Source organism: Medicago truncatula, chromosome 4, assembly GCF_003473485.1.
Source record: "Medicago truncatula cultivar Jemalong A17 chromosome 4, MtrunA17r5.0-ANR, whole genome shotgun sequence".
In the NCBI taxonomy this organism is placed as follows: domain Eukaryota; kingdom Viridiplantae; phylum Streptophyta; class Magnoliopsida; order Fabales; family Fabaceae; genus Medicago; species Medicago truncatula.
In genome coordinates, this window is record NC_053045.1 from 57,601,651 (window position 1) to 57,628,650 (window position 27,000).

The 27,000-nt window shown below is 33.2% G+C and overlaps 4 protein-coding genes across 5 annotated transcripts; all 4 read right to left on the reverse strand.

Moving 5' to 3' along the window:
• Window positions 1-868: 868 nt before the first annotated feature.
• Window positions 869-3,672, reverse strand: LOC11409009 (1-aminocyclopropane-1-carboxylate oxidase homolog 1). Its single transcript, XM_003609589.4, has 3 exons — window positions 2,985-3,672; window positions 2,199-2,520; window positions 869-1,318 (listed from the first exon to the last, which is right to left on the reverse strand). Exons 1-3 carry the CDS (start codon window positions 3,521-3,523, stop codon window positions 1,058-1,060), a joined length of 1,122 nt encoding a protein of 373 aa, XP_003609637.1. The 5' UTR covers window positions 3,524-3,672; the 3' UTR covers window positions 869-1,057.
• A 197-nt stretch (window positions 3,673-3,869) lies between these two features.
• LOC11411669 (pentatricopeptide repeat-containing protein At4g15720) lies at window positions 3,870-7,086 on the reverse strand. The gene is made up of 2 exons (XM_039833443.1): window positions 4,848-7,086; window positions 3,870-4,248 (listed from the first exon to the last, which is right to left on the reverse strand). Exon 1 carries the CDS (start codon window positions 6,787-6,789, stop codon window positions 4,981-4,983), a length of 1,809 nt encoding a protein of 602 aa, XP_039689377.1. The 5' UTR covers window positions 6,790-7,086; the 3' UTR covers window positions 3,870-4,248; window positions 4,848-4,980.
• A 1,881-nt stretch (window positions 7,087-8,967) lies between these two features.
• On the reverse strand, window positions 8,968-17,186 carry LOC25494069 (cullin-1). Its single transcript, XM_013602796.3, has 20 exons — window positions 17,028-17,186; window positions 16,702-16,872; window positions 16,492-16,591; window positions 14,489-14,674; window positions 14,255-14,302; window positions 13,968-14,171; window positions 13,804-13,881; window positions 13,522-13,611; window positions 13,350-13,430; window positions 13,154-13,216; window positions 12,765-12,800; window positions 12,603-12,689; window positions 12,374-12,523; window positions 12,195-12,250; window positions 10,888-11,008; window positions 10,614-10,775; window positions 10,356-10,499; window positions 10,024-10,242; window positions 9,739-9,906; window positions 8,968-9,646 (listed from the first exon to the last, which is right to left on the reverse strand). The coding sequence occupies exons 2-20, from the start codon at window positions 16,839-16,841 to the stop codon at window positions 9,545-9,547; spliced, it is 2,235 nt and encodes a 744-aa protein (XP_013458250.1). The 5' UTR covers window positions 16,842-16,872; window positions 17,028-17,186; the 3' UTR covers window positions 8,968-9,544.
• A 4,457-nt stretch (window positions 17,187-21,643) lies between these two features.
• Window positions 21,644-25,335, reverse strand: LOC25494071 (cullin-1). 2 transcript variants are annotated; one of them, XM_024781134.2, is made up of 7 exons: window positions 24,784-25,334; window positions 24,571-24,687; window positions 24,103-24,202; window positions 23,203-23,391; window positions 23,063-23,110; window positions 22,501-22,704; window positions 21,644-22,348 (listed from the first exon to the last, which is right to left on the reverse strand). In XM_024781134.2, the coding sequence occupies exons 1-7, from the start codon at window positions 24,801-24,803 to the stop codon at window positions 21,896-21,898; spliced, it is 1,131 nt and encodes a 376-aa protein (XP_024636902.1). In that variant the 5' UTR covers window positions 24,804-25,334; the 3' UTR covers window positions 21,644-21,895. The 2 variants fall into 2 exon arrangements, with proteins under 2 accessions (XP_024636902.1, XP_013458251.2); XM_013602797.3 differs by having other exon boundaries at window positions 24,571-25,335.
• Window positions 25,336-27,000: the final 1,665 nt, after the last annotated feature.

Consider the following 27,000-nt stretch of genomic DNA (forward strand, 5'->3'; position numbering starts at 1 on the left):
AATTTTATCGTTTATGTATAAAATATTTTCAATATATATTTGTAGTATATGATCTTGTCTCTACTAATTAAAATTTCTTGAGTCTTGGGTGGAGATCAAAGCATCGTGGATTGGATTAAATCGGTTAAAGTTAGTGAAACTGCGGGTCTTGCTGCCTCAAGACATGCCTAGAGCAGCAGTGGTATAATATAGCATATTGGTATTGCTCACTGGCCAATCTTGGTGGCTTATTTCCTGGTCCTGCTATTGAGTTTAGCTTTTGCCTTCAAGCTTCTTCGTAGGATTGTTATACTCTTCGTGGGACTCTTGAATGGTATTTGTTGTTACCTGCTTGATTTTGTTTTTGACATTTATTTCAAGAATAAATAAATTAGGCATTACATTATCTCAAGACTGCTACAAGTCCCTTGCATTGCTCTATAAGTCCTTTGCATTATCTCATACACATACTTTCTCAAAGGCAGTATGAATTAAGCTCCTTGATGGAGCAAATTTTCTAGGCAGTAAGCCAGCCAAGAATCCAAAGCTGCCAAATCTGAATTTGTTCAAAGATGATGGTGTATCATACAAAGATCTATATGTCAATTAGTCATCTATATGTCAATTAGTCACCACCAGACTTTCTTTTAACAAACTGTTTTTGATGGGAATTAAACAAAAGACTAGCAAGTGACCACTATAATATATAGAATCAATACTTTTATCATTTACAATCAGCAAGCTCATTCAATTTTTCCCCAATCCCATATTTTCTCACCGTGAAATTGCTAAACAAATTCATTCCTGTGTGAAAATTAGTGATACTCATTATCTTGCCTCATCATATATGTTAAAATTTTGTCACATACTTTTTCTAATTTAGAAGTTCTTGGTCATAACTTCATAGTTCATTCCAATTATTTCAGAAAAATGTCAACAAACATAGATAATTCATTTATTTCAGTCTTAGATACTTGATACATGACATAGAGCACACTTATAGCTGAAAACATGGCTTGTTATTTAGATAGACTATTGTGACCTCCATGAGTATCAAAATTGCATTTACATGTTGAATTCACAACTTGAAGGGCTGCAAGGAAGAGTTCCCATCAAGGCCTTTTGCATAATAATGTGCCAAGAAATCTTCTATGGTAATGTCTTTGTAGATTGGTGGGTTTTCTTCTGAAAGCAGTTCCTTAATAGGACCATAAACCTTTGACTTACCTTCGATTGGGTCAGGAGAATTCACAAAGAAGCTTGCTACAGAAATTCTCGGGCCTATATTATGAGATAAGACTCGGTGATAAACACTTACGAAGTTGTCATTCGTGATAAGCTGCAAGAGTATAAACAAATGATAAAACTATTACCATAAACTTTCAACAAAAGACAATCAATGATTTTGATTTTAGTGATGATTTCTATTCAACAACTGTATTTCACTATAATTGTATTCTAAAAGTGAAGATTTCAGCCTGCTGTGCAGCGGTTCTGCAGCAGTTTCTGCTTCAGTTTTGGGGATGTTTTTTTCTCTGTCACACCGGTTTTGGAAAAATTCATTATGACAAAAAGACAGAAGATAATAGCAAGGTCGTGCCCGTCTGCACGCTAATTGTTAATAATAAGAATAAGAAACCATAAGGAAGTGTCATTATTTTCTCTCCAAATTAATAAAAGCAAATTGATGACCAATATTCATTTGTAGCTATCCAAAAAAAAAAAGTCAAATACAAGTGGTTCTTAAACTGCAAAAGTAAGAAATGAGTGTTTGACCAAGATTATTTGAACCACTGAAAGTCATAGCATGGAAAATATAAAATTTGAGCATAGTTGTAAATCTTATGGCATATTTAACACATTTGATAATTTGGGCCAACCTTTCCACATCCGAGTATACTTTCCCCAGGCCTTGTTCAGTTTTTATATATTAATAAGAGCTTAATCGAATAATAAAACCTTTTACTGAATATTGATTTGACTCTTAGGGCTGCCATAAAATATTTTTAAGCTTTAAGTAAACTTTTATGTGATGCTTTTTTTAAATTTGGGGTCTTAAAAAAATAAATGTGGTATAGGCTCAAGCAACGGAAAACCATACAAACCGGTTGCAAGACCAGGCTAGCTAATAAAAAAAATTCAATATTAATTTTTTGTTGGTATACGTGTACCTAAAGCAAGAGATTGGTATGTCTTATGCTTAGGTTTAGAATGTTTACCTGTAGAAGATCTCCAACGTTTACAACAAGAGCTCCATGTACCGGAGGGACGTTGACCCATTTATCCTTGTGAAGAACTTGAAGACCACCAAGTTGGTCTTGTAGAAGTAATGTCATGAAGTTACTATCAGTATGCTTTGTAGTGCCCATAGTTAACTCAGGTTCAGGGCACGGTGGATAGCAGTGACCCAAAATAAAGAGTCCTTCAGCACAATTCAACTCTTTGAGGTAAGAAGAGTTAAGTCCTAGTGCCTCTGACAACAACTCAAAGATTGTGAAACCCAACTCCTTTATTTTCTGTGAATATTCAATCACAATATCTCTGGAAATATGCAATCAACTCAGCAATGGCTAAAATAATTCAAATGAACATGATTTGTGACTGCACTTTTGATCATGATTACATACCATGTGATGTAACAAATAATAAAATCTAGGAAACCTGATTGTACCATATTTAATAGAAAACTTGCAAGGCCAACCAAAGTAGTTCTTCTATTTATAGCATAAGTGTTAACATAATAAATCAACGGTTAAATATATTTAGTCATACAAAATAGGAAAACATCAATGTTAAATCCCTCAAATTTTAAAAGCAGTTTTCCCCAACGAAGTTGAGTTTAGGGACCACGGCCCATGCTTATCAGAAAACATGACTAAAGGTAAACATTTATCTATTTTTTAAGATAAAAGACATTTATAACCCATAAATAAATGCTTAGATAGTGAGAAAAATATGATTATGATTTGGAGAGTGAGAATCCAAATTAATATTGAGTTCATTACCTGCATATTGGTGGCACTTCCTCGGGTTTGAATGGATGAGGAGCAACAGCAAAACCAAATGTATCTCTCCAATTAGCAGCTTGCCCACTAAACAAGTGTACATTAGAATAATACATAACTTTTTTCTTTAAATCACGCGTGTAAAACTCTTTTCTTACATCAGCATCTTGTTCATGAAAGCTACGGATTCCATCAATCATTTCATCCAAGACGGTAATGGGAATTTCATGATTAATCACCTGAAAAAATCCCCACTCATGGCATGCACTTCGAATTTGATGAATTACATCTACACGTTGAGCTGGATTGTTGTGTATGTCTTTGAGGTCTACAATCGGAACACTCAACTTGGAGTCACAAGTTGAGTTTTCACCGATGTCCAACTTCCCGGCATGGAAAAAGCGTGGGATCTTTGAAACCCCAGACTCAACCAAACCATTGACGCCTGCTCGTGAATCATCAAAAGCTTTCACTTCAGCTTTTCTATCATAAGTGGAATCAGTGGCTTCCTCTAATTGATTTGTGTTTTTTACCACCATGTTGAGAAGGAAACAAAACCAGAATAGCACTGTCTTCTTCCTCTAACACAAAGTATGAAGTTAAAGTAAATAGAATTAGACATGAGAGGACATTGAAATAGGATTTGCAGATAAGACCAATCCAAGTCAATGAAGTATAACAAATTAAACAATTAAAGAAACAAGTGAAAGTGAGATTGTTTTGTCTGTTCTGCACGCAAGTTGACCAAGTAAGCATTTTATTTTTATAAAAATAAGTTAGACAACTTTGTATGTGGAATATAAACATAAAATAAAGAGGACCCCAATTCATTAAAGACATAATAAACACGTGATAGTTTCACTGATATAATAATGATGTAATTTAGAAAATAAGTAGGCTTTGTCTATGATATAATACTTTATTCGCCGTTCACCATACTCCACAACCACTTCAATTGCATATCTACCCTCTAACTATGCTATATTCATGAAGTTTCTATTCATCATATAACTTTTTTTAGTTGAACAGGGTACAGAAAATGTTGTATTATGAAGTATAATCTTGAAGAATTTATTCAAAATTTTGCAAACAAATCATCGATAAAATATCACAACAGTAAAACATTACCTACAATCTATATGACAGCACTATGACCTGTGTATTTGAACCAAACCGTAATTAAATTTGGAAGATTCATGCAATTTCATTTTGTTTCCCCAAATTCACTATCCAAATCAAATGCTTGGCTTAACGAAACAGTTACCTGACCAAGTAGCGAAAAAAGTTGCAGTTGAAGTAGAGGGAGGGTTGAAGAAATGCTTTTGATATTTTGAAAATGTTGGAAAGTCTGAGGATGAAACAGCAATTAAAATATATGCATTTAGTGTGTCATGAGGGTCCACTCAAAAGTCTACTTTTTATTTTTTACAGTTAACTATTTTTTTACAGTAAAGTTTTAAATCAAATAATAAAAAAAAAAATGTTATGTTACATATATTTAGTTCTAAAATAAGGGAAAATTTATGGGTGGACCAATTCTTGGTTAGACTTTACTTACTTTTCGTTTGAACTTTGGATTGTTGAGGTCCTTTACCTTGAAATGAAAGGTTAACACAAAAAAAACGGGGAAAGTTCAACTTAAAGATTTCTTTTTGTATATAAAAAGAATGTTGAAACATATTGATTAAAAAAGTTTATTTTTATTTTATATGTTACATTTTTATTTATATATCACATTAAAAAAAATAACAATATGTATATTTGATTACTACCGATTAGACCACAGTTAGACCCTAGCCTCAATACTTTCAAGCATTGCAAGGATACCTACATCGATTTAATATCCGGTCTGATTTTAATTACCTTCCCAATTAGAGTACAATCTTATAATCACCAACTTCTGATCCAACTTGATGTTCATTTCTTTATTGAGATAGGATTGATCTCTTGTTAATTTACTGTTGCATGAAATTTTGCATCAGATGTAGACAGATGGTTACCAAAAATCTCCGCACGTGCATGATCCATTTTTGAAATGATGAAATCTGTTCACATCTCTCACAACAAATTCTCTCTCTACAATATCACTAATAAGCTTAAAGGCTTCATGGCAATCCCTGCACATTCTCAAGTTCTTCATTATTATGATGGTGATTCCTTTAGGTGTGTTTAATAACCCAAATGCCAATGCAAGTTTCTCACTGTGTAAACTCACAATTTCCTCTTTGGCTTCCTCTTCAACATCAACAAACACCAACCCGGTAGTCACTCCCACATGCCCCCGCTCTTTCATTCTCCCTTCCAATTCCCTTAGCAAGCTTAGTAGCTCCCTCTTTTGACTACACTTAGATAAGTCTCCAGCATGGAACAAATATGTTGAATCCTTTATCTCAATCCAACTGCTTCCGGGTTCCTTATAAACTCCGGTACGCTTCATTTCAGATCGTAGGTTATGAGCATTTTCCCAATCCCCTGCCAATGCATAAGTGTTGGACAATGTAACATATGCAGCTGCCACTTGTTGGTTTGATTCTATTACCCGATTGCTAGCTTCAATGGCAATGTCTACTCTACCATGAAGCCTACTAGCTGAAAGAAGTGTCCCCCACAACAAAGCATCATCCTCACTTCCAACTTGAACTGATTGTGCTAGCTGATATGCCTCATCTATACGCCCTACGCGACCGAGCATATCTACAATACACGTATAATGTCTTGCATCTGGCATCACCCCATATTTCTCATTCATGGAGTTAAAAAGCTCAAGCCCTTTATCTATAAGCCCTGAATGGCTGCAAGCATGTAAGACCCCAACAAAAGTGATGCTATTTGGTTTTATTCTTCTATCAACCATTTCCTGAAATAGTCTTAGAGACAATGTTCCAAGTCCATATTTTGCAGCACCAACAATCATCGAAGTATAGGGAACCACCGAAGGATTGACTATTCTCCTAAAGACTTTGTCAGAATAGGTAACACAACCACATTTAGCATACATATCCACAAGTGCACTAGCAACCACATCACTTGCATCGTGTCCAAGGCGGATGACCACCCCATGAGTGATCTTCCCCGAACCCAGCCTCCCTAAACTTGCACAAGCAGTGACTGCGCTGCATAACATGAAATGATTCGGTTTATTCATCCTGATATGATTGAATTCCCTGAACAATTGTAGAGCAAGGTGCCCTTGTCCATTTTGAGAATACGTAGTGATCATGGAAGTCCAAGAAACCACATTTCTTACCCACATGAAGTCAAAAATCATCTGCGCCTCATCAACACGATTACATTTCCCATACATATCAATTAGGGAAGAACACACAACAAGATCAGAACGATAACCAAAAACCTCAACAAGAGCATGAATTCTTCTACCAGTCTCAAGATTGGCAAGAATAGAACACGCATTGATGAGAGTGGAAAAAGTGAATTCATTCGGCATAACCAATGTTCCTTGCATTTGATGGAAGAGGCAAAGTGCAATATTGGGTTGACCCTGTCTGACATAACCAGCCATAAGCAAAGACCAAGAGACAACATTTGGGTGAGACATTTCGTCGAACAGTTTGTGTGCATGGTCGATTTTAAGGAGTTTGAGATAGGAATTAATGAGATTGTTGGTGGTAAAAGTGTCATTTGATAAACCAGATTTGACAACGTTGGCGTGGGTAGGGGTTGCAGAGGGTAAATGGTTGAAAGTGTGGAACTTTCCAATGTTGTGGGCATTGGTATTGGTATGGAAAGAGAACAGTGTCAGTTTGTGATGGCGGGAGAGGGATTTGACCAAATTGGGTTTCATCATGTTTTGGTCAAGGTTGACTCAATATAGTATATCCAACAAAGTACATCATCAAAATTGACCAATCGATTACACTTTTAAAAACCATTTTATTTTTGGTAAATTCTTAGATCACAGTACAGTACTTCTAGTCGTGCATTGCTGGGTGGCTTCATTTATCAGTACGTGCACATTGCGTAAGTACCAAACCTGTTTTTACTAAATTGGACAAATTCATGTTTGAAACAAGTTGGATTTGCTGATTTGGTTAACTTATCGAGAACTTCAAATCAATATCCAGTTTAGTTTGATATATTTGTGTTAGAAAAAAATGGGCAAGAAAAGGTAATGTGATTTCCAAATACTAAGGTGGGTGTATTGGATCATGATTCCAAGGAATTTTAAAAGACTTTTTTTTTGTGAAGAAGTCTTGTGGTATTTAATCAAGACTCTTTCCAATTTAAGAAAAGTCTTGTGTTATTCAATTAAGATTCCTTGTTATAAAAAAAGTCTTATCACTTAATTTAAAATCATTAAAATTACGAAGGATTGTTTAACGGATTTTGCAGGATATGAAAACATGAGATTTCTTAGATTGTTTTTTTCTTCTAAAATTTTACTCTCTCTCTCACACTCTCTCCCTCTCCCCCCCCCCCCCCCCCCCCCCCCCCCCCTCTCTATCTCTAGCTCTCCCGTAAAAATAAAGTAAAATAAATATTTATTGAGATTTTGGGTCCCTCCCTCCCTCCCTCTATCTCTAGCTCTCCCGTAAAAAATAAAGTAAAATAAATATAAGAGTCTTTATTGAGATTTTGTGAAAGAGAGTGTGTTATGATATTTTTTTTCAATTATTTCTTAAAATTCATAAAATCTTTTGAAATCTCTTGAAATCCATAAAATCATTTCAAATCCTTTAAAATCTTATGAATTAAATTCATTGAAATCGTTAATAGTCTTTTAAAATCATCAAAATCCTTCAAAGTCCTTTAAAATCCTCAAGACTTTTTTAAACAAAAATTGTCCTTTAAAATTCTAATCCAATACACCCTCCTGAAGTTGATGGGTAGTAATTAGTGACATAGAATTGGTGAGATAGGTGACAATGATCAATCACAGTGTCACAATTATTGTGAAAGAGAGAGAAAAAAGTCACTTGTGATATTGTGGTTCGTCAATATCACAAATGTCACCGAAATGCTACCCAAAGTTGACCGGTACTTTTAACTAAAAAGTTTTCAGTCCAATAAAAAATAGCAGATAAGCTAACTCATTGGACTTGCGAAGTTTAGTAAAATTAGCTTATAAAAGGTGTATTTGATTAATATTGTTTTTTTCAATTAAGATTACACCGATAAAATCAAGATAAAAGATGATAAGCTATAACCATTCAACTATAAAATACTTGAATTAGTTTATAAAAAAACATTATAAGCTTATAAAAATAAACTATAAGTTCATGAGAAAATGGTTGTTCCAAACAAATCTTTTAGTCTTATAATATTATAAGCTATAAGCTCAAATATGTAATCTTACCAAACAGACTCATAGAAAAAATTGACCCAATTCCTGCACTGATACCTATACTTCCCGATACGTATCAGGAGAGTATCTGATAATTATCCTGCACTGATATCTGCCCCGATACTTCCAATTAATGTTAACTAAAATAACTTAACTCTTGAGTACTCATGTAAACTTTTTTGGATAGTGTTTTTTTTTTATCGATATAGTATGTCACTAACAATGTTCCTTTTGGATATAGTATAGCATTGATGATGCACTTTTTGGAAAATATTGTGTATGTAATTGATTAATCATCACTCTCTTAATCGTCAATATTATTTATATTTATGTGCTAGGAGCCTATGGCCCATTTCTTATGTTTGTTAATATATTTGCATATTAAAAAATGGTTATAATTATATTGTACATTTAATTATATTTTTTTTATTAACGTATCTCAGCCGTATCGTATCTTAATTTTTGAAATTTTTCCGTATCGACACAATATCGTATCCATATCGTATCTCGAATCCGGACTTCACAAGATACATGCAACAAAAAAGGTAAAAGAAAAAGACATGGTATATAGCCAACCAAAATTCTATCGTGTATTAGAGTTTGGAACAAGAGTCAATTTTCCGATTTTTTTTCTTATAACGCCGAGGTGTGCATACTACGCAGTACTAAGACACTCGAATGATAATTTAATGAATCATGTGATATCCCAAAATATGGATGCAAATTAAAGATTCCTACCCTGACAGCCATACTCTCGAGATATATAAAGCATTCACCAGTCAGACACAGACATAATTTTACAAATCTTTGATAAAATCCTAATGTAAAATATTATCATAGACAATTTGTAAAGCACAATAGCAGTAGCTTTTGAACTTCGAAGACATATCCATTCACCTGGTGATTTCTAAGCTGATAATAAGAATACAGTTTCACCGAAGCTACAGATAACAGCACTTTTTTTGGGGGGGGATGGGGGGAGGGGTTGACAGATGGGCATCAAATAAGCTATGAGATGGATTTGCAGCAATCAAAAGCAAAAAAGTTGGTGAGGGTACCAATGAGCTGGAACAACTCAATGGAATTGATTAGTGTCCCAACTTGAGCACACATCCAAAACAGTCATCTACATTTGCAGCTCCTCTTTCGAGAAAAACTTAGGAGAAAAACTTTTTTTTTGGGAGCTAAAGTTCAAGCATGATCCTCTTGTTTTGCTAGTTGCAACAACCACTTCATTTGCTCAATCATATGATGGCAATCAAGCTAAGTACTTGAACATATTTGGATTCTCTTTGTCTCTTTCCAAGTAATCCCGAGAAATCAAATCTTCAATCCGCTTTTTAATTGCTTTGACATCAGGCTGCACAATTACATACCATATAAAATTTAAGATTTGAGGGAGGTAAAAAAACACAAGGTTACATTAAAAAAGTGTTATATAAGAGTATGAACCTTAAACATGCGACCCAACTGCTCAACGCACTCCATAACTAACTGTTGATAGCCCAAAACTTTCCGACTCTTCATAATGCGTACAATTGAGGCATCAATGGCATATCTTCTGTCCTTGTCAACATCCTCAATTACTTTTTTCTTCTCATCCACAGGAGGTAGAGGAATCTACATGAAAAAAATGTGCCACAGCACCACTCAAAAGTCCGGTAACGAGAATAGAGATTGATATGACCAAGTAAATGAAGAGACAATATTAGAATGCTATTTTCAAATAAATTATACCTTGATCCTCCTCATTTTGTCAGTGAACTTTGCATTAAATTCAAAATAATCAGTGGGTAATATCGTTTTTGTGTTTGGCTCCTTGATAAGAATCTTATACTTTGCACATGACAAGGAGTGGAGTAGCCTAATGACATCTTCATCCAATAAGTTTAACTGAGTCATTATCTCAGAATAACTCAATCTATCAGAGGAATTAAAAAGCAACAATGCTGAGGCCTGTTGAAAAAAAATCCATATGAAAATTTGCGGACATCACAAAATGGTAAAATGAACGGGTGAGGGCATAACAAATACATTATCACATATAAGCAGGTGGTAAGTGATATAACCTGGTAGGTTGTGACAACAAGCTCCACGGTTTTTGGGTCAAATTTCCCACTTATGTTACAGGTACCCAAGGAGTAAATCCATGTAAGTTTTCTGTGCTTTGTTTTAGTTGAATAAAATTCTTTGAAAACTTCAACGCACTTAACCTGAGAGAGAGAGAGAGAGAGAGAGAATGTATTAATTATCGACCAAAATATAGGTTTAGTATCCAACACTGAACACCAAATTCTAGATGGTTATATCAAAAAGATCCAGATTACCATTTCCGCAGGAAGATTGAGATCAAAAGATTTATAACTAGGCCAGAAACCAGTGGTCAGAACTGTAACTGTTAAGTCTATTCCAGGGTCTGCATTAGGAGTATTGCTTAAATACTCCTCAAAGCTAGTTTGATTCTCCTTTGCCAGCGTCAAATCTGTAACCTGGTGGGAGTGAAAAAAACCATTTAAATTTTCTTTTGCCAACCAACAAATAAAAAAAAAAAACAGCATCTAGTATATTGGCCACCATATACAAATACTTTAAAAGACTGACCATTCCTTCCATCTTTGAGGTAAACTGTCCACCACACTGTTGCTTCAATTTTGTCAAAATACTTCTCTCGTGATCATCATTGGCACTCTTGTCAAAAAGAAGCCTGCGAGCAAGCTTCTTCCTGAAAGCAACCAAACAAGAATCTTGTATTAATTTCTATTTCAAAACATCTTACATGAACAAAAGGGAAATTTTGATATTCAGATATGTCCAAATAAAATTGTTTAATTAGCCGCTTTCAGGTAAATATTACATAATAAATAGTATGAATCTTTATAAAAGATCACAAGACGTTCCAATTGTAAATGTTGTTTCTTTAATATCACGATAAAATATTGTGATACTACTACATTGCTAAACTTCAGAAAATATTTACAGAACTATATTATATTGTTATTTAGAGAATGGGGTAGACATTTTGCATCATCAGTTCATCACTGTGTCCTAAGATTTCCATAACAATACTTGTCTCATTGAAATGTCCATCAGATATACTGATAAAAGTCTAAATTCATATAAGGAAATATAATAAAACCATAAAAAAAAAAAAAAAAGCTTTTTTCCCTTCCTTTTCATATTTTCCCTTAACACTATCTATTTCATTTATTTTAGCTAACCATTCATCTCAGCTTTTAGTTTATCCCACTTTCTAGTTCTATTAAATACAAATATAAGTGTCCTCGTGAGCTTAGCCCAGTTGGTAAGGACAATGCATAATATATGCAAGGTCCGGGGTTCGAACCCCAGTCACCACAAAAAAAAAAATATGAATATAAGTGTCACATAATAGCTCTCGTAATAGTTTACATTGAGAGGTGAGGGCCTAAAGTTGGTTTTATATCTCTTAAAATGATGGCTTAAGCAAGTCTGCTTTGGCTTAAAATGTGGAAAGCCAAGGATTCAACTAAAGGAATAGAAATGGCTAGAATTGACTTCTAATCAATTGGTGATAAAACCCCTAAAATAATGTCATGAAACAAGTGATCAGGTGAAAGGCCAAGGATGACATATTAATGTCTCTAAAATTAGGGAAAACAACCCTGGCAGGAGACAAAATTTAACTCTTAGAAACAACCGAGAATGGTAGTAGCAGCAATTTCAGTGAATCAGTAGTCCACGAACGTACACAGCACTGGAAATAAGTATGAAAAAAATGAGGATTGAAGACCAATGAAATTTTCTTTTGCTTGTTTGGAAATTGGACAAAACTTTCAATTTTTGCCAACCCCACTTAGTGGGATAGGGCTTGGTTGTTGTTTGGAGTTTGGACAACATATCACAGAAATTTGTGTTCTCTTTTATTTTACCTGTAGAACTCGGCAAACAAGTCCTTGTCACTAATATAAGCGAGCAGCTTTACCACCTGGAGATAAACCAAAACAAATACCAAAGTCAAGACCATGTAAAAGTAGAAGTATAAATGTCGTGGACTTGTTAAAACTGCACGTATCAAATTCATATAAGTAAAAGTATATATGTTGCGGACCTTTTCAAGAGTTTCTTCAATTGCTTCATCACTCAATTTTTCACTTCCTCCTTTCTTAAGAATGTTATCACAAAAAGTGGCAAGAAGTTCTGCACTAGAGTTTCCAGCAACACCTTTGTTGCAAAAGACCTCAAAAGCCTCTTTAAGAGCCTATATGATCAAATCTTTCAGATTTACACACATAGCAATCTAACATAACTATAAATTAAAACCATCTTCAAATCAAAACCTTGTGGAAAAGAGTGTGATTCTGGAAACAGGAGTTCACATATGCCAGGTACTTGTCATGTAGCTCAATCACTTTCCGGACAAAAACCTAAAGAGACCAATTTCAGTTTCAATACATGTAAAAATTGCAATTAAATCAAAATTTTGAAATTTAAACAATCACCTGCTCCTGCGTACCAACAATATCCCTTTTTTCTGCCTGTAGACATTATAATATAAAAGGATGAAAAAAAGGGTCAGAAGCAAACAACAACTCACAACTTCAATAGTAAGAAATCACATGTAAGTGATGTAATAAATGCATAAAATTGTCAAGAAAGTAATTCTAAAACCATGTCCTGTCTACAATGCACTGAAATCACCCCCGAGTTGAAAATTACCAGTTCAAATCCTTTATTTGTTTTGTAAAAAATTGAAAATCAATTATGAACACTTCAATATTGCAAACCGACCCTAAGCATAGTAGTCTTTCATCAATTATCAAACTTAGAAAGTAAACCTTTCAGCCTGGAATAAGCAAAATTGTAGAATAGACGCGATTCAAGAATAGACCTTTTTGTTACTAGCTGCATCTTCAGCATGCTTCACCAACGCCATGCCTTCAGTGGTAACATGCTGATAAAAAGGAAAAAGATAAAGATGTTTAGCAAGAGAGAAGAAAGCAGAAACAGACAAGAACTCAGAATTATAAATATATTTACATTATCAAAGGGAGGAAAAGCATAAACATAAGTTCAATGCTACCAACCTGCTTAAATATACTAGAAACAGGATCCAAGCCACGGGGTATTTTAGAAAATAGCCTGAACATCCTTGACAAGTCTTCACACTGAACATTTGAAGATTAACATAAGAACATTGCATTCATGGTTAAAAGTTATGTTGCACATTACAACTAACAAGAAAAATTTCATCCGTACCTTATCATCTCTAAGTAGAGCATGACAACCCGAGTGCTCTTTCTCAAGGAGCTGACTTGCATATACAGACAACAGCTCATTTTGAACTTTCTAAGTGATGCAAGTTTTTTCAGGAAAACAAAAACAAACAAGGGAAAAGTTCAGAAACGATAAATGAGACCAAAAAAAGAAAAGTCATTATAATATGTAACTGATTCTCTGTAAGTTGCTCGCAATCCATTGAACATGGCAAAAGACAGAATAGATGTAATGGTAAATAATATCAAAAAGTCAAGAACAAACCTCTAATAACTTTGGCTCACTACTAGAGTGCAGGTAATGAGCCACCCTATCTTTCTCCCGTCTTAAGCACTCCTCAGCCTGTAGTAGGAAAAACATGATCAACTAAAGGACAGAGATGCAAATGAAGAAAACAAGTTACAATAAGCATAAATGAGAAACCATACCTTGAGCATATAATCAGGACAAGAATCTTCTAGGATCCAATTTGAAGCCTTTCGAGAATAATAAGCAGAAGTGTCTTTGAGCATGTCAGCTTCAAAATCATTCTCATAGTGGTCCATTTTCCCCATTCCAATTTCAACAAATATATCTAATACATTCTTTAATAGAGCTCGATCAATCTGCTCTCCCTCACGTTCTTGATCAATCTTTTTGAATAAAAAAAGGATTAGTTAGTTGATATGAATTGGTTCACATAGACAACCTACCATAGAAAGAAAGACAAACATACTAGTGAAATAATTGCATCTCTCATTTTCCCATGCAGTTCCTTGTAAACCTGTAAATAATAAAACCCGTCAATATATTCTGTATATAAGTATGATGGAATGCAATGACAATAATAGGAAAACATCACAATTTGCAGCAATACTACAAAGCTTGCCTATATATTAAATGCAATAAACAAGAGTAGCTAATAAAAAATAATTAACAAGACATCATTTAAAGTTCATTGTAACATTACCAAATCACGGAAGCAAGCCAACCCAACTTCATTAAGAGGTGGAAGTGACCTCCGGGCAATGAAGTAGCGGTCCAAATAGTGAAAGAATCGAGAAAGCCACCTCACCATGATTTTATGGTTCGCCCATCTCTTTACAAGTTCTCGTAACATAAACTCATCATGTTTTTCTCTCAAAGAAGGTAAGACCTGAACTCATAAAGGGAAGAAAAAAGTAAACCAAAAGGAAAACAAAAGATGGCCTTTATTAGCATAAGGGTTCTGAATTAAAACTTAAAACATTCAAATCAGAAAGATAGATACAGAGAGCTCAAACTAATGAAATTATGATCAAAATTCAAAACACAGAGAATTACTAATTCATGTAACTTGTAATTGCATGAATTAGTAGCATATACCACTTTTGTCCCTGAATATAGGAACCTATTGACTAAACCACAAAAATTAAGAAACATGATATTAATACTAAATTTGTTAACAATTGCATTTTTTAAGTTTACCATTCATAGTATTTATTACTTTATTGGCTAGAAAAAAAATGAAAAATAATTAGGGATATTTCGGTAAAGATATCATTAATGCAGTTGAAAATTTGAAGGTCCTATGAAAAGATACAACGAAATTTTTTAAAAGGGCTTCTACTTAGAGACAAAGGTATATATTTAGTAATAAGATTCTAAAGGTGAATTTATATCATCAAACCCACGTAACGCTGGAGTCTATTTGGATAAGGGTAAGATCATGTTAAAGGTTTATAATTGCATTCATTTACCTTCCTCTTTCTCGCCATATCGACCGGCCAAACATGAGAACAACGACTCTTTTCCATTGTATCCCTTCCCTCACTAATTTATCAGATTCCTTTCCATTCAATCCCATGTCTCTAAAACTTCTTAACATAGCCTGACTGTAAAAGGAATTCCCCTTAAACAAGTAGTTTTTTAATATTGTCAAAGACTCAAAATTTGGAAGTAATACCACTTCTTTAATTTTGTTTCCATCTAGTTCTTCTTGATGATGTTTTCATTCATTTCTCTAGGTCTAATGCAAATCATCTGCAATTTTGCGTATACCCACTACGGCACTGCACCCACTACCTACATATGAAGCACTAACATAGACTATGACATGACACTGACATGTAGACATCGGGAATAATTTGATAAAATGGAAGTGGTTGAATGTAAGCACATGTGTCAGTGTTGTATGAGTATCAGACACTCGGAGATGCCTTCGACCTTAAAGAGTGGGTGGTTGCTACTGACCACATGTTTTCAAGCACAAAACCTCAGCAGAAGTGGGTGGTTGCTACCTACCACTTGAATTGTATCCTCTTGCCCTCAGTTTATTTCCCTCTGATGTTCAGACTATGATATGAGATTTGTGTTGTGTGGCACATTTTTCCCTCTGATGTTCTCATAAAAGTGTTTGCACCTAGTGATGCTTTATTCCTTATTTGTTTCCCTTCCCCTTACTCTAAACGATGGTTTAGTTGGTTGCACTTGGGATGAAACATTTCAAAACATGATTGAATGGGTAAGGTCTCATTCTCATCAATCAGGTCCACTGGCCAAGCCATATTTCTATATTTGTTTTGAATCTTTCAGAACTACTTTACCTTGTATGAAAGGTACATAATACATCTTCCCCACAAAAAAGAAACAAAATAGTAAGCAAATTAAGTTGGGGGTTAAACAAGAGGAGCCAAAAATACCAACATAATACTATAGTGCCCCCGTAAGTGGACGGTGGGATTGGACCCCTCGGATTTGTCAGTCCTTGGGGGATATCAAGTTTTAAGAAATACCAATACTATACTGTAGAATCAAGATCATATTATATCGTAAATAATCTCTATAGCACCGACACTTTTAATGAAAGGACCGACACGTGATTACTTTCAATTAATTCATTTTTTCAATTCTTTACCCATGTCCGTGTTAGTGCTTCGTAGCAAATAACATTCAACAGTATGGATATGATAACCAAATGAAAGTGTAACTCACCGTTGACACGATGTACTCTTCGAACGCTTCCTTGTACTTGTCATACAATGGCTGAGAATAGTCATTAGGAGGCTTTTGAGTACACATATTGTATATAGTTCTGCAAAGAAAACAAACATAGAGTAAAGTAAACTCAATTAAAACAACGAAAAATATCAAGAAAACTAAAAGAAAGAAAAAGTAGGTCAAAATCAGAGATGAAAAACTCACGTGTACAGCATCATATAATCTTCAGGACTGAATTGAGGTTCAGGCAAACCTTCAAGAATGTTCTTGAGCTTCATAATACCCCTATGCATAAAATCCCATCCTTGTTCTAGGTCTATAGTTTTCCTTTCACTCATTGACATGTTGCCAAATTAAGCAAAAATAACCTAAAATCTGCAATTAAAGATTTCCAAATTAGATAAATAACAAATAATTAATCAAAAGGAAATTTCATAGATTAGAATTAGAAAGAAATTGAATTGGGAATTGTGAATGTGAAAAACGATAGAAGAAGAAGGAAAGAAGGGTTGGGTGATTGAGAAATAAACCTTGAATGAGTTGAATCGCGAGAATGAAGGGAACCCTAAGTTGAAGAAGGAGAAAGAAAATGTAACACGAGCATTGATCGGAAAGGAAAAGAAATGAAATGAAAAAAATGAAAAGGTAGTAACTATAAATAAGCACTGTAATCAATGTATCTATACCCAAATGACACAATAATCCTCAATCTCAACTATTCTGATCATTTAATTTACTTGGTACCGCTTTCACATACGAGTTTATTGTCATAGACATTTATGTGTAAGTTATTTCCATAAAAAAATCGTATTAGTGTTATAAGATATTTTCATTAGATAATAGATATTTTCAATTTGTGTAAAATTTAAAACAGAAATGATCCCATAAGTGTAGTTCAGTTGGTAGCTATCAGAAATAATTTATGTAGGGGTAGGGGTTCGAATCCCGAATTTCCAACTTCTCCACACATAATGTGTGTGAATCTAACCACTAGACTACTTGACAAAAAAGAAAAAAAACAGACATATTAACTGGTGTCCCCAAAGTATTGGTTAAGGACCTTAAATGACAATTTTTTATGAAAGTAATTGAAAATTTTGACATTTTTAAAGAATATTTATTAATTTAGCATGTTAAAGACCTTAAAAGCAATCGATAAAAAAACCCATTTAAAAAACAATAGCACATGATTTTTTCATAAAAAATTTCAAATAGTCTTTATGTATATGTATTTTATAACAAGTACTCTTACATCATGATATACTTTTTTTTTTCTATGGCAAGTGCTATTACATCATAACTCAAATAAAATTAATTTAAACTATTTTTAGAGAATATATCAAGTGAGAGGATGAGTTATAATTAGAGATGAGATAAACTAATTTAAATCATTGGATCAAAATCAACGTTTCAGATTTAATTGCTTTTTAAAAAGATCATACACTACAACCTTCACCTTCCATCTTCTCCACTCTCGCCCTTCTCTTTCTCTCACCAGTAATTTCTATTATTCCTGTGTTTCTTATTCTTTTTCTTCTTCTCTTGGATTTAATTAAAACTTGCTTTCACCGAGTTTATAAAATTCAATTAAACAGACATCCACCTGCAGATCTATACTCGAGTCACAGGAAGACGTTGGGTTTTCATAAAATTTAAAACTTACAATTTGCAGATTTTTTAATGATTTTTGATTCTGAAAATAATCTTTAGCCATGGATTTCTAGTTAGTGGCTTACTCGTAAATGAGATCCGAAGTTAAAAAAAAAGTCATGGCTTTCTGGTTAATGAGTCAATTTTAGCCAGACCCAGATCTGAAATCGAAAAGCAATGGTTAAAACATTGAAAACATTACAATAATTTCTTAAGATAAATTAGTGTATTATTGATTATAGCATTTTAATGGGTTAAAGTTCTTTAGAAATCAAGGAAGGAGAAGGGATTTGTAACGATGAAGGGGAAGAGCATATGAAATATTCATGTGCAATTAATTCCATGTGGAAGTTTTAATCTGCACCGTACAGTTTAATCAAGTGGTCATTATTTAGTACTCTCACCCTCTCACAATAACCACTCCTCTCATTTAATACATCCTCAGTATTTTTAATGTGAAATTTGTGTTAGTACACCTATGATGTATATAGAGCTGTCAAAATGGGCGGGCCCGCATGGGCTTGGGCATAAAATATTGAGCCCAAATTTTAATAGGGCTTTTTAGTCCGGCCCTTAAAAGCTCGATACCTAATAGGGCTAGCTCGAACGGGCCGCGGGTAGCCCGTTAGTCCGCATAACAAAAAAAAATCTATAAATTATATATTTTTCAAATAATTATTTACTTAGTTGACTATCAAAGTAAAAAACAAAAGTGAAAATTCAATGAATTAACACAAATATAAATGTGATATAAAATTATATTTATTCATTTCGTTATTTATAGTTTTAAAGATCGAATATATAAATATATATAACCATAACGTATCTAATTTATTTAAAATCATTTTTCTCGTCGTTTTAGTTTACGACATTTGTACGAAAATGTTTACAATTTATTTTTGTGCTAGACATATTTAAACATATTAAAAATATTATAGCAGTGTTTTATAGTACTTTTTTAAAATAAAAAAATATATAATTGTTAATACGGGCCGACCCGTTTAGCCCACGGCCCGTATAGGGCCGGACTCAGGTAGTATATTTCAAGCCCGTTTTTCAACCGGGCTTTTTGGCCCCGCCCGCTAAAGCCTGTTAGACCCAGCCCTAAACCGGTCGGGCCGCCCGTTTTAACAACTCTAGATGTATATTTATATATAATAGTAGTATATAAAGAAAATATGAGATTTTAAGTTGTCTTTTTAATGCCGATATTCAAATTTCTTACTTATTGAGTATATTGACTTAACTTTCTCACGAAGGTCGGTAATTAATTGATTAGGCCAAATGCATCATCATAGGATCTTTTAAATCTAACGTTTGTACGGAATTAGTCCCTTCAACTTTTTTAGTTAAAAATTGATCATTTATGTTAGTATAAGTGAACAAATTAGTCCTTCAATTTTTTTGCAACAAATTGATCATTTTTTTATCCAACTTTGTTAAAAAGTGTCACATGACCATTTAACATGGGTAGCTCAAAACTCATTTGGGTTAGTCTGGTGGTATTGACTTGGAACTGAGGAGTGTGCTCCTCCTCAAACTCCTCACGGTCTAAGGTTCGATTCTCTCTTGTACTAATTTGGTGGGTTAATTTACCTTCTTCAAAATGATAATATGGGTAGCTCAATTGGTTGTGCTAAAAGATTAATACTTACATCCTCCGGTCACTATTATAAGCAAAAGTTTACATTTTAGATTCATTCATTTAATGATGCACATGGTCTTTATTATAGACCACATACATCATTAAATGAATGTACCTAGAATGTAGTTTTTTGCTTATATTAGTGACCGGAGGGTGTATAGGTTAATGTCCTCATGTATATATTTTTTTTTGGTAAATAGAGATGACTTTCATTAAAAAAAAAGAAAAAAATAATTATTACAAACTACATTGCATAAAGAACCACACAAACATTTTGGATGAGCATAGTTATTATATGTCATTTTCCTCCAATTAACACGTAAAATCAAAGTGTTGTTGCATTTAAAACTTTTTTCACTTCCCATGAAGCGTGTGAAGGTACTTCCATGAGCACAACTTCCAAAACTGTTTATTGAGTGCAACTTGATTCCAACACTTCAAATTTATAACATTTAACCCACCTATCGATTTAGGCAAACAAATACGCTCCAAAGCGATAAAAACTCTTTTAGAAATACTAAATTTATAAGTCTAGAGAAATAATCTACAAGTAGTTTGAATTAACTTTAAAACTTTTTGAAGAAGAGCGGATACTTGACTCCAATAGATCCACACACCAAAATGGACAAACTTAATAACTTGTAATCTTTTGCTTTCATTCCTGTTAATAATTTTCTTCACAAAAAGGTTGACAATGCATAACAATTTGTTAATGATAAAGGAACCCTCGAATATCTAAAGAGTTTTGTTAAAGAGTGTCTTAAAGACACTCTTTAAAGATTTCAAATAGAAGAAATTATTTTATTAAATTATTTATTTTCATAAAAAGTTACTGTTTAATGGTTTTAAAGAATATCTCAGGAACACTCGTTAATATTTATCATATCTAAAAGGGATATGACATTCAAAATAAAAGTATAAACAAAACAAAAGTAATAATTGATGAACTTAAATATCGTAAATTTCAACTTTTTTTACCATGTTTACTATATGACATTCAAAGATAGTCCTTTTATATAATTCATATAAATGAATGGTCAATATGTAGTTAAATTGGTCATGCAAAAAATAACGAACATCAGTAGTTAAATTGGTCAAATCAATTTGTAAAAAGTTTATAAATTGTTGTTTTCAATGTAAAGCTACTAATTTTGGTTACCTTAACCATTATCCTGAGGACATTGGTTAGCAAGACCCAAAAACTATGAGTTTTGCTAAACCAAAAATAGTAAGTTTGAATTGAATTCAATAATTTTTTAACTTTGAAAAAGTCAAATCTATCACTTTTCACCATTTTCCAATAAAATTTTTATAAATTTATCTTCTTAACCAATATCCTAAAGGCACTCTTTAACATTTTTCAAAAAGTATTGATGTTGCTTTCTTCTTGACAGTTGATTATATGTTGAGAAAATCAATTTAGTTGTTAAAATTAAGATTTTGGTTTCCCTTCAAACAGAAAATATGTACTTTTGACTTTGGCCTACCATAAGGCATATATGATGTTTTCAACCATCTCAAAAAAAAAAAAAAAAAAGACAATCCTTTTTATCAACTTAAACAGCTGCACCCGAACAAGCATCTTAATACCTGTCTAGTCCTTTAATCTCATGGCCACAAATCCTCATTTTCTACTTGTTGAACTTCACAAAGATGTGCATTGTGTATAATAGTGCTATGCATATCATTTCTTAAAGTTAGTTCCAGTCTTCCAGCCAAAGATGCTAAAAAAGCAAGATTTTTTTTTTTCTTTCTAAAAGTTGACCTCTACACTTTGGGACCAATAAGAATTTGAAACACAAACGAAAATAACTAAACACCAATGATTCTTGAACTATGGCAAATGCAAGCTAACACAAAGTATCAAATATATATCTCATTCTCAGACAAAATGGACTAACTTGGAGATTATTAAATTGAGACAAATTCCAAATAATATGAGGGTTTGCTTTTTATTTTATTTGGTCTTGCCTTTGTAATGATCTGAAATACTAGACAACATGTTATATTCGCTCCAACAAACAAAGAGCCATTGAAGATTAAATGATAAACGAAACAGGAAATAAACTTCAGGTATATTTTTTAGCTGAAAATTTCAAGACTTCACTGGTTTTGCTCTTCCTGTGTACAAACATCTTTAATGTCAAATAACTGGGCAATTTCACCTGCTGTCTTTCCTTTTATCATGTCTCCTATTTTACCACCTACCAGGTTATACAGACTGTTGATGTTCATGTAGTTTGAAGATAAAACAAGGTCAAACAAAGTTGTATAGTGAACATTGACGAATTCAACATCCCAATCCATGAGATCAACATCTGACATTTGTGCGTTCTTGTGCTTCTTGCAGTATTCAATGACCATGGCCAATATTTTGCTACTCACTAAAGAAAGAGAAATACAATTAACATCACCAGTAGGATCTGTCTCAATAGCATCCTCAATTGTTTTTGACATAAGTGCAACATCGTAGTCAACTTCAAACATATCCCCATCCGAGCTTATCAAGTTGATTTTCCTTGATGAACCCGTAGGACTATAGTGCATTTTCATTACCTGCAATGATGTTAAGATCTCGGCCTATTTTTTAAACTTGGATGCATTGCTTAATTGGGATTAAAAAAAAACTAGAATCCCTAAACTAGTCATATATATCGTTTGCATACATGCACATTGTCTCAATAATAAGTAAAGTATTCTGAAATCACCTCTGGTGTGTTATCCATGAATATAGAACTTGCTATCCAATTTGAACCCTCATCATAATAGAATGTTGATTTCTCTTTAATCATTGTTTCTGCAAAGTGTTTTGGATCGTTCCTTCTTGTGCTTTCTCCAATCTCGGAGTAGAAAGCCAATGCGTTATTAACCAATGTTTGATCAATAGGCTCTCCTGCTTGTCTCCAATCGATCTGGATATCAGAAAATAAGGATAAAAGAGATATCACAGAGAAAATCAAATAAAAATCACAGATTCAACCAAATGACTATCATGGATTCAATAAGGCAGCATTTGAAGATAATTAAATCACTAGTTTTACTATCATTCAACTGCACAATCTCAGAGAAACATCAAGCATCATTAAAGAAATCAAGGCTTAGTGAAAACATTTTTTTCCAATTAAAGTGTAACACCAGTATTAGATTAGTTGACAAACATAGTCTAGCATCTGTTGGCTTGTGAATCCTAACAAGTTTCCATAAATAATTATAATGAACTGAGAAATAAATTGTTAATAAAACAATATAAATATGGAAAACAGAAAATACCATTGCCAATATTGCATCCATTACTTGTTTCTTCACTTCATCATATACCTGTGATAAATAATATGAAGTAACCCCAGAGTTAGAATAGGGGAAAGTAAAATAAAATTAAGAAAAGTGTTCAAAGGAATCTCATCACCAACCAAGTGATAGAAGGATAAGAAGCCAGTTTCTTCAAGAGAAGGAAGTCCCCATTTTCTTGGGATATGGAATCTATCAAGATAACAAAAAATTCTTGAGAGGAGCTTGGTCATAATTTTGTGATTTGACCATCTTATGAGCAGTTCTCTCAGCAAGAGTTCATCTTTATTTTCTCTCAAAGATGGAAGAACCTAGTGATAAGAAAATCATTAGTTTTAATCATGCTGAGAATGTTTATGTCAGAAGCATCTGAGGGAATTTGCCCTGCTATCAATTCAAACATTATTACTCCTTAGTCTTGAACTACAAAAATTTCCCTTTATAGATGCTGAAGTTATTTAGGCTTCAGAACTTCCCTTGTAGATTATTTGGACAGTTATGTTTGGTACATGTAAGTCAAGTTCAAGAATACAGTTTTAAATATGTTTGATGATTCTATAATTGTCTTAGGAAATTAATGCATAAGAAGGACATGCCTTAGTAAGTGCTGCCATAGAGTCTGCAAGTTAATTAATATACTGAGATTCATGCTTTTGTTTTGTGTGATGGAAGTGCTGCTGTATCTGTTTGTCGTTACCTGTAGGTGCTAGATTAAAGTTGGAAAAGTTGTTTCTCCTGCTCAAAAGCTTGGTATTGGTGCTATAGCAGAGATGGTACCAATAGAGTTTTATTTCTCTGTTTCAATTTTCTTCTTTACAAGAAAGAAGAAAAAGAAAAATATTTTGCTTCTACAAATTTGCTCCTATGTCCAATTTACTCTATCCCTTTCCATTCAATCCTTTGTTTCTAAAACTGTACAAGAAATTCCTATTAAACAAATAACTCTTTCTTCTTCACGTTTAGCAGTAATGCAGTATGCAAGATTATGATAGCCAAATGTTTAAATGCGTTGTGTTACTCACCGTTGATTTGATGTACTCTTCAAATGTTTCCTTGTACTTTTCATACAATTGTTCGGAATATTCATGAGGAGGCCTTTGAGTGCACATAGTGTAGATGGTCCTGTATTGCAATTTAAGAAAGAAAAAACAGTGGCCAAAAGTAATAGAGAATCAACTCAAATTAAGGTTCTTTATGATTAAACAACTTAATTAAGCATTTATAGGACAAACTCTTATCTTATAAGTTCTTATGTAAAATATATTTCTAGAACAAAAGATAAAATGAACTCAAATTATTTGATTATAAGCTATTTTTATATGTTATCCCACATAGCTTATGGAAATACGCTAAAAACAACTTATGAACATGTCATGTCACAAGTTTTGCAACAGTCTCATAAATACTTATGGCAACAAAAAGTTCAGATAAGCTCTAAATAGAAAACAAAAACAAGCAAAAAGCATATATGATCATGAATGGAAACATACGTATATAGGATCATGTAGCCGTCAGAGGTGAATTGAGGCTCCGGCAAGCCTTCTAGAATGTTGTTAATGCCATCCTGCATAACATTCCATCCTTCTTCTAGACTGATTACCATGGACCTTCCAAGGTTTGTTTTGTTTTGAGACAGCAAAGACAATAATACCATAGGACAGTAAAACAAAAACAAGAGAAGGAAAGTTGCTGTGTATTCATACCTACTGCCCATGCTGTTCATGCTATGTTTCTTGACGTGTCTTCTGATTTGTAAACTGCGATTAATTAGCTTCCACTACTATTTTATGAATGAAACATCATGTATTAATTATATCGTGTTGGAGTTTGGAATTCATCAAAAGAAGTTCTCAAGAAAATAGAACTGAGAACAAAAAAGACCAAGACCCGAAGGCACATAGACCAAGTCAAACATATACTGTACTAGACGTGGCAAGCAACAAGTCATTCATCAATTGGAGGAATACTATTCTTATTGTAGTAGATATTCTATTTCATCCGGAGTACGACCAATGAAACCACAACACAACTTCCAAAAATCTCGGAATGAAGATAGACGATAATCCACTCACTCTGCCTTTGGGTGCTTCCCCAAATTTCCAATTTCTTGTGGAAGTGGTTATGTTAGTCCCCTTTTGTTGACTAATCCACAGTAGCCTAGTCTGTGTGTAACATACTAACAATTAATAATTCTTTTGCAACCTTTCATTATGTGAATTATTTAAAAGGCATGCAGAGTATAAAATTCAGAGAGTTGACTGATCAAACCAAAATGAAATAAACTCAACTCAAGTTATGCTTCTCGCAGTATTCAATGGCCTTGGCTATTCACTAAAACGAGAATACTGTGTTTTTTACATTAGCAGTATCGACGTGTCTTTGTCAGTGTCCTAGCAAGTGTCCGTGTCGAGTCCGTGCTTCATAGAGTTGGACTGTCGTGCATTTCCTCCTCCTGTAATTGATGTTAATCTTAGCTTATTTCTTAAAATTGTATACATCACTTAATTAGAATATTTATCACTCACAAATATTGGTCCATATTGTTGTTATATTCGTTATTAAGGAATATCTATCACTCACGAATATTGCTCCCGTGTTTTTTTATTTATATTTATCAGGGTTAATTAAGTTTTTAGTCCCTATAAATATTCAGAATTTTGCTTTTAGTCCCTACAAAATAAAATCACATTTTTTAGTCCTTATAAAATTTTCCATCAACATTTTTAGTCCTTATAAAATTTTTCATAAGCATTTTTAGTCCCTATAAAATTTTTCCATCAGCATTTTTAGTCCCTAAAATGCTTAAGGAAAATGTCACAGGGACTAAAAAGTGTGATTTTATTTTGTAGGGACTAAAAACAAAACTGTGAATATTTATAGGGACTAAAAACTTAATTAACCCTATTTATCATTCACAAATCTAGGTCACAAAAAGTAAATTTTGGACACAATTTATCCCAAAAGTGATGATGCGACATAAAAACAAATAAGAGCAAAATTGAGTTTTGTAGGAGAAAATCTTTTATGGACACAATCACAAATCAACTTTGTTAGACACACCCTCGCATGAAATGATTTTTATTTAAGGAAAAGTATTTAATTGACATCATTCAATTTTTTTTATGGTTTTGTGTGTGCGCTCAAATATATTCATTTGTGTCCTCATAACCTTAGCTCAGTTGGTAAGGACAATGCATTATATATGTAAGACCCGAGATTCGAAAACCCCGAATACCACAAAAAAAAAAAAAATCATTTGACCTTTGTGCCCAAGCAAGTATACCTCGTTTTCTAGAGTATTTTCCTTTCTTATATTATATAGAAGATATAAATATGATCAAGTAAAAAAAAAAAAGTCATGTACGAGTATTTTTTTGTGGTGTTCGAGATTCGAACCCTAAACTTTACATATAATATACATTATTTCTACCAACTGAACTAAACTCACGGATAATCATGTATGAGCATGACCAAGCAGTGGCGGAGGCAAGTAAAGCATAATAGGTGCACAAGCCTGCACTAAGTTTTGTAAAATTATTTAGTACTATCTGTTTATATGTTGAAATTTTGACAAAGCACCCATCTATCATCCAATTGATAGGTTAGAAGCTTCTCTATTCTACTCAAATAGAACATGGTAGACACACTTTCACAATTTCAATCAGATATTTGTTTTTTGTCTCACTTGTAGTTGTCTCACAATACAAACAACAAACATCACTCATAGTTTCTTCCATTGTTGATCTTTTAAAGGTTAAACCCCTATTCTAAATTTTAATTTTATATTTCCAATCTTATACATTTATAATTTATAATTTATTTATTAATGTAATGAGACGAAACCTTCTTTATTAATTTGCTGAACTTAAACTTGTGTTATTGGTGAAATTTAAGAAGTTCATTTCGTTCGACATGCTTGA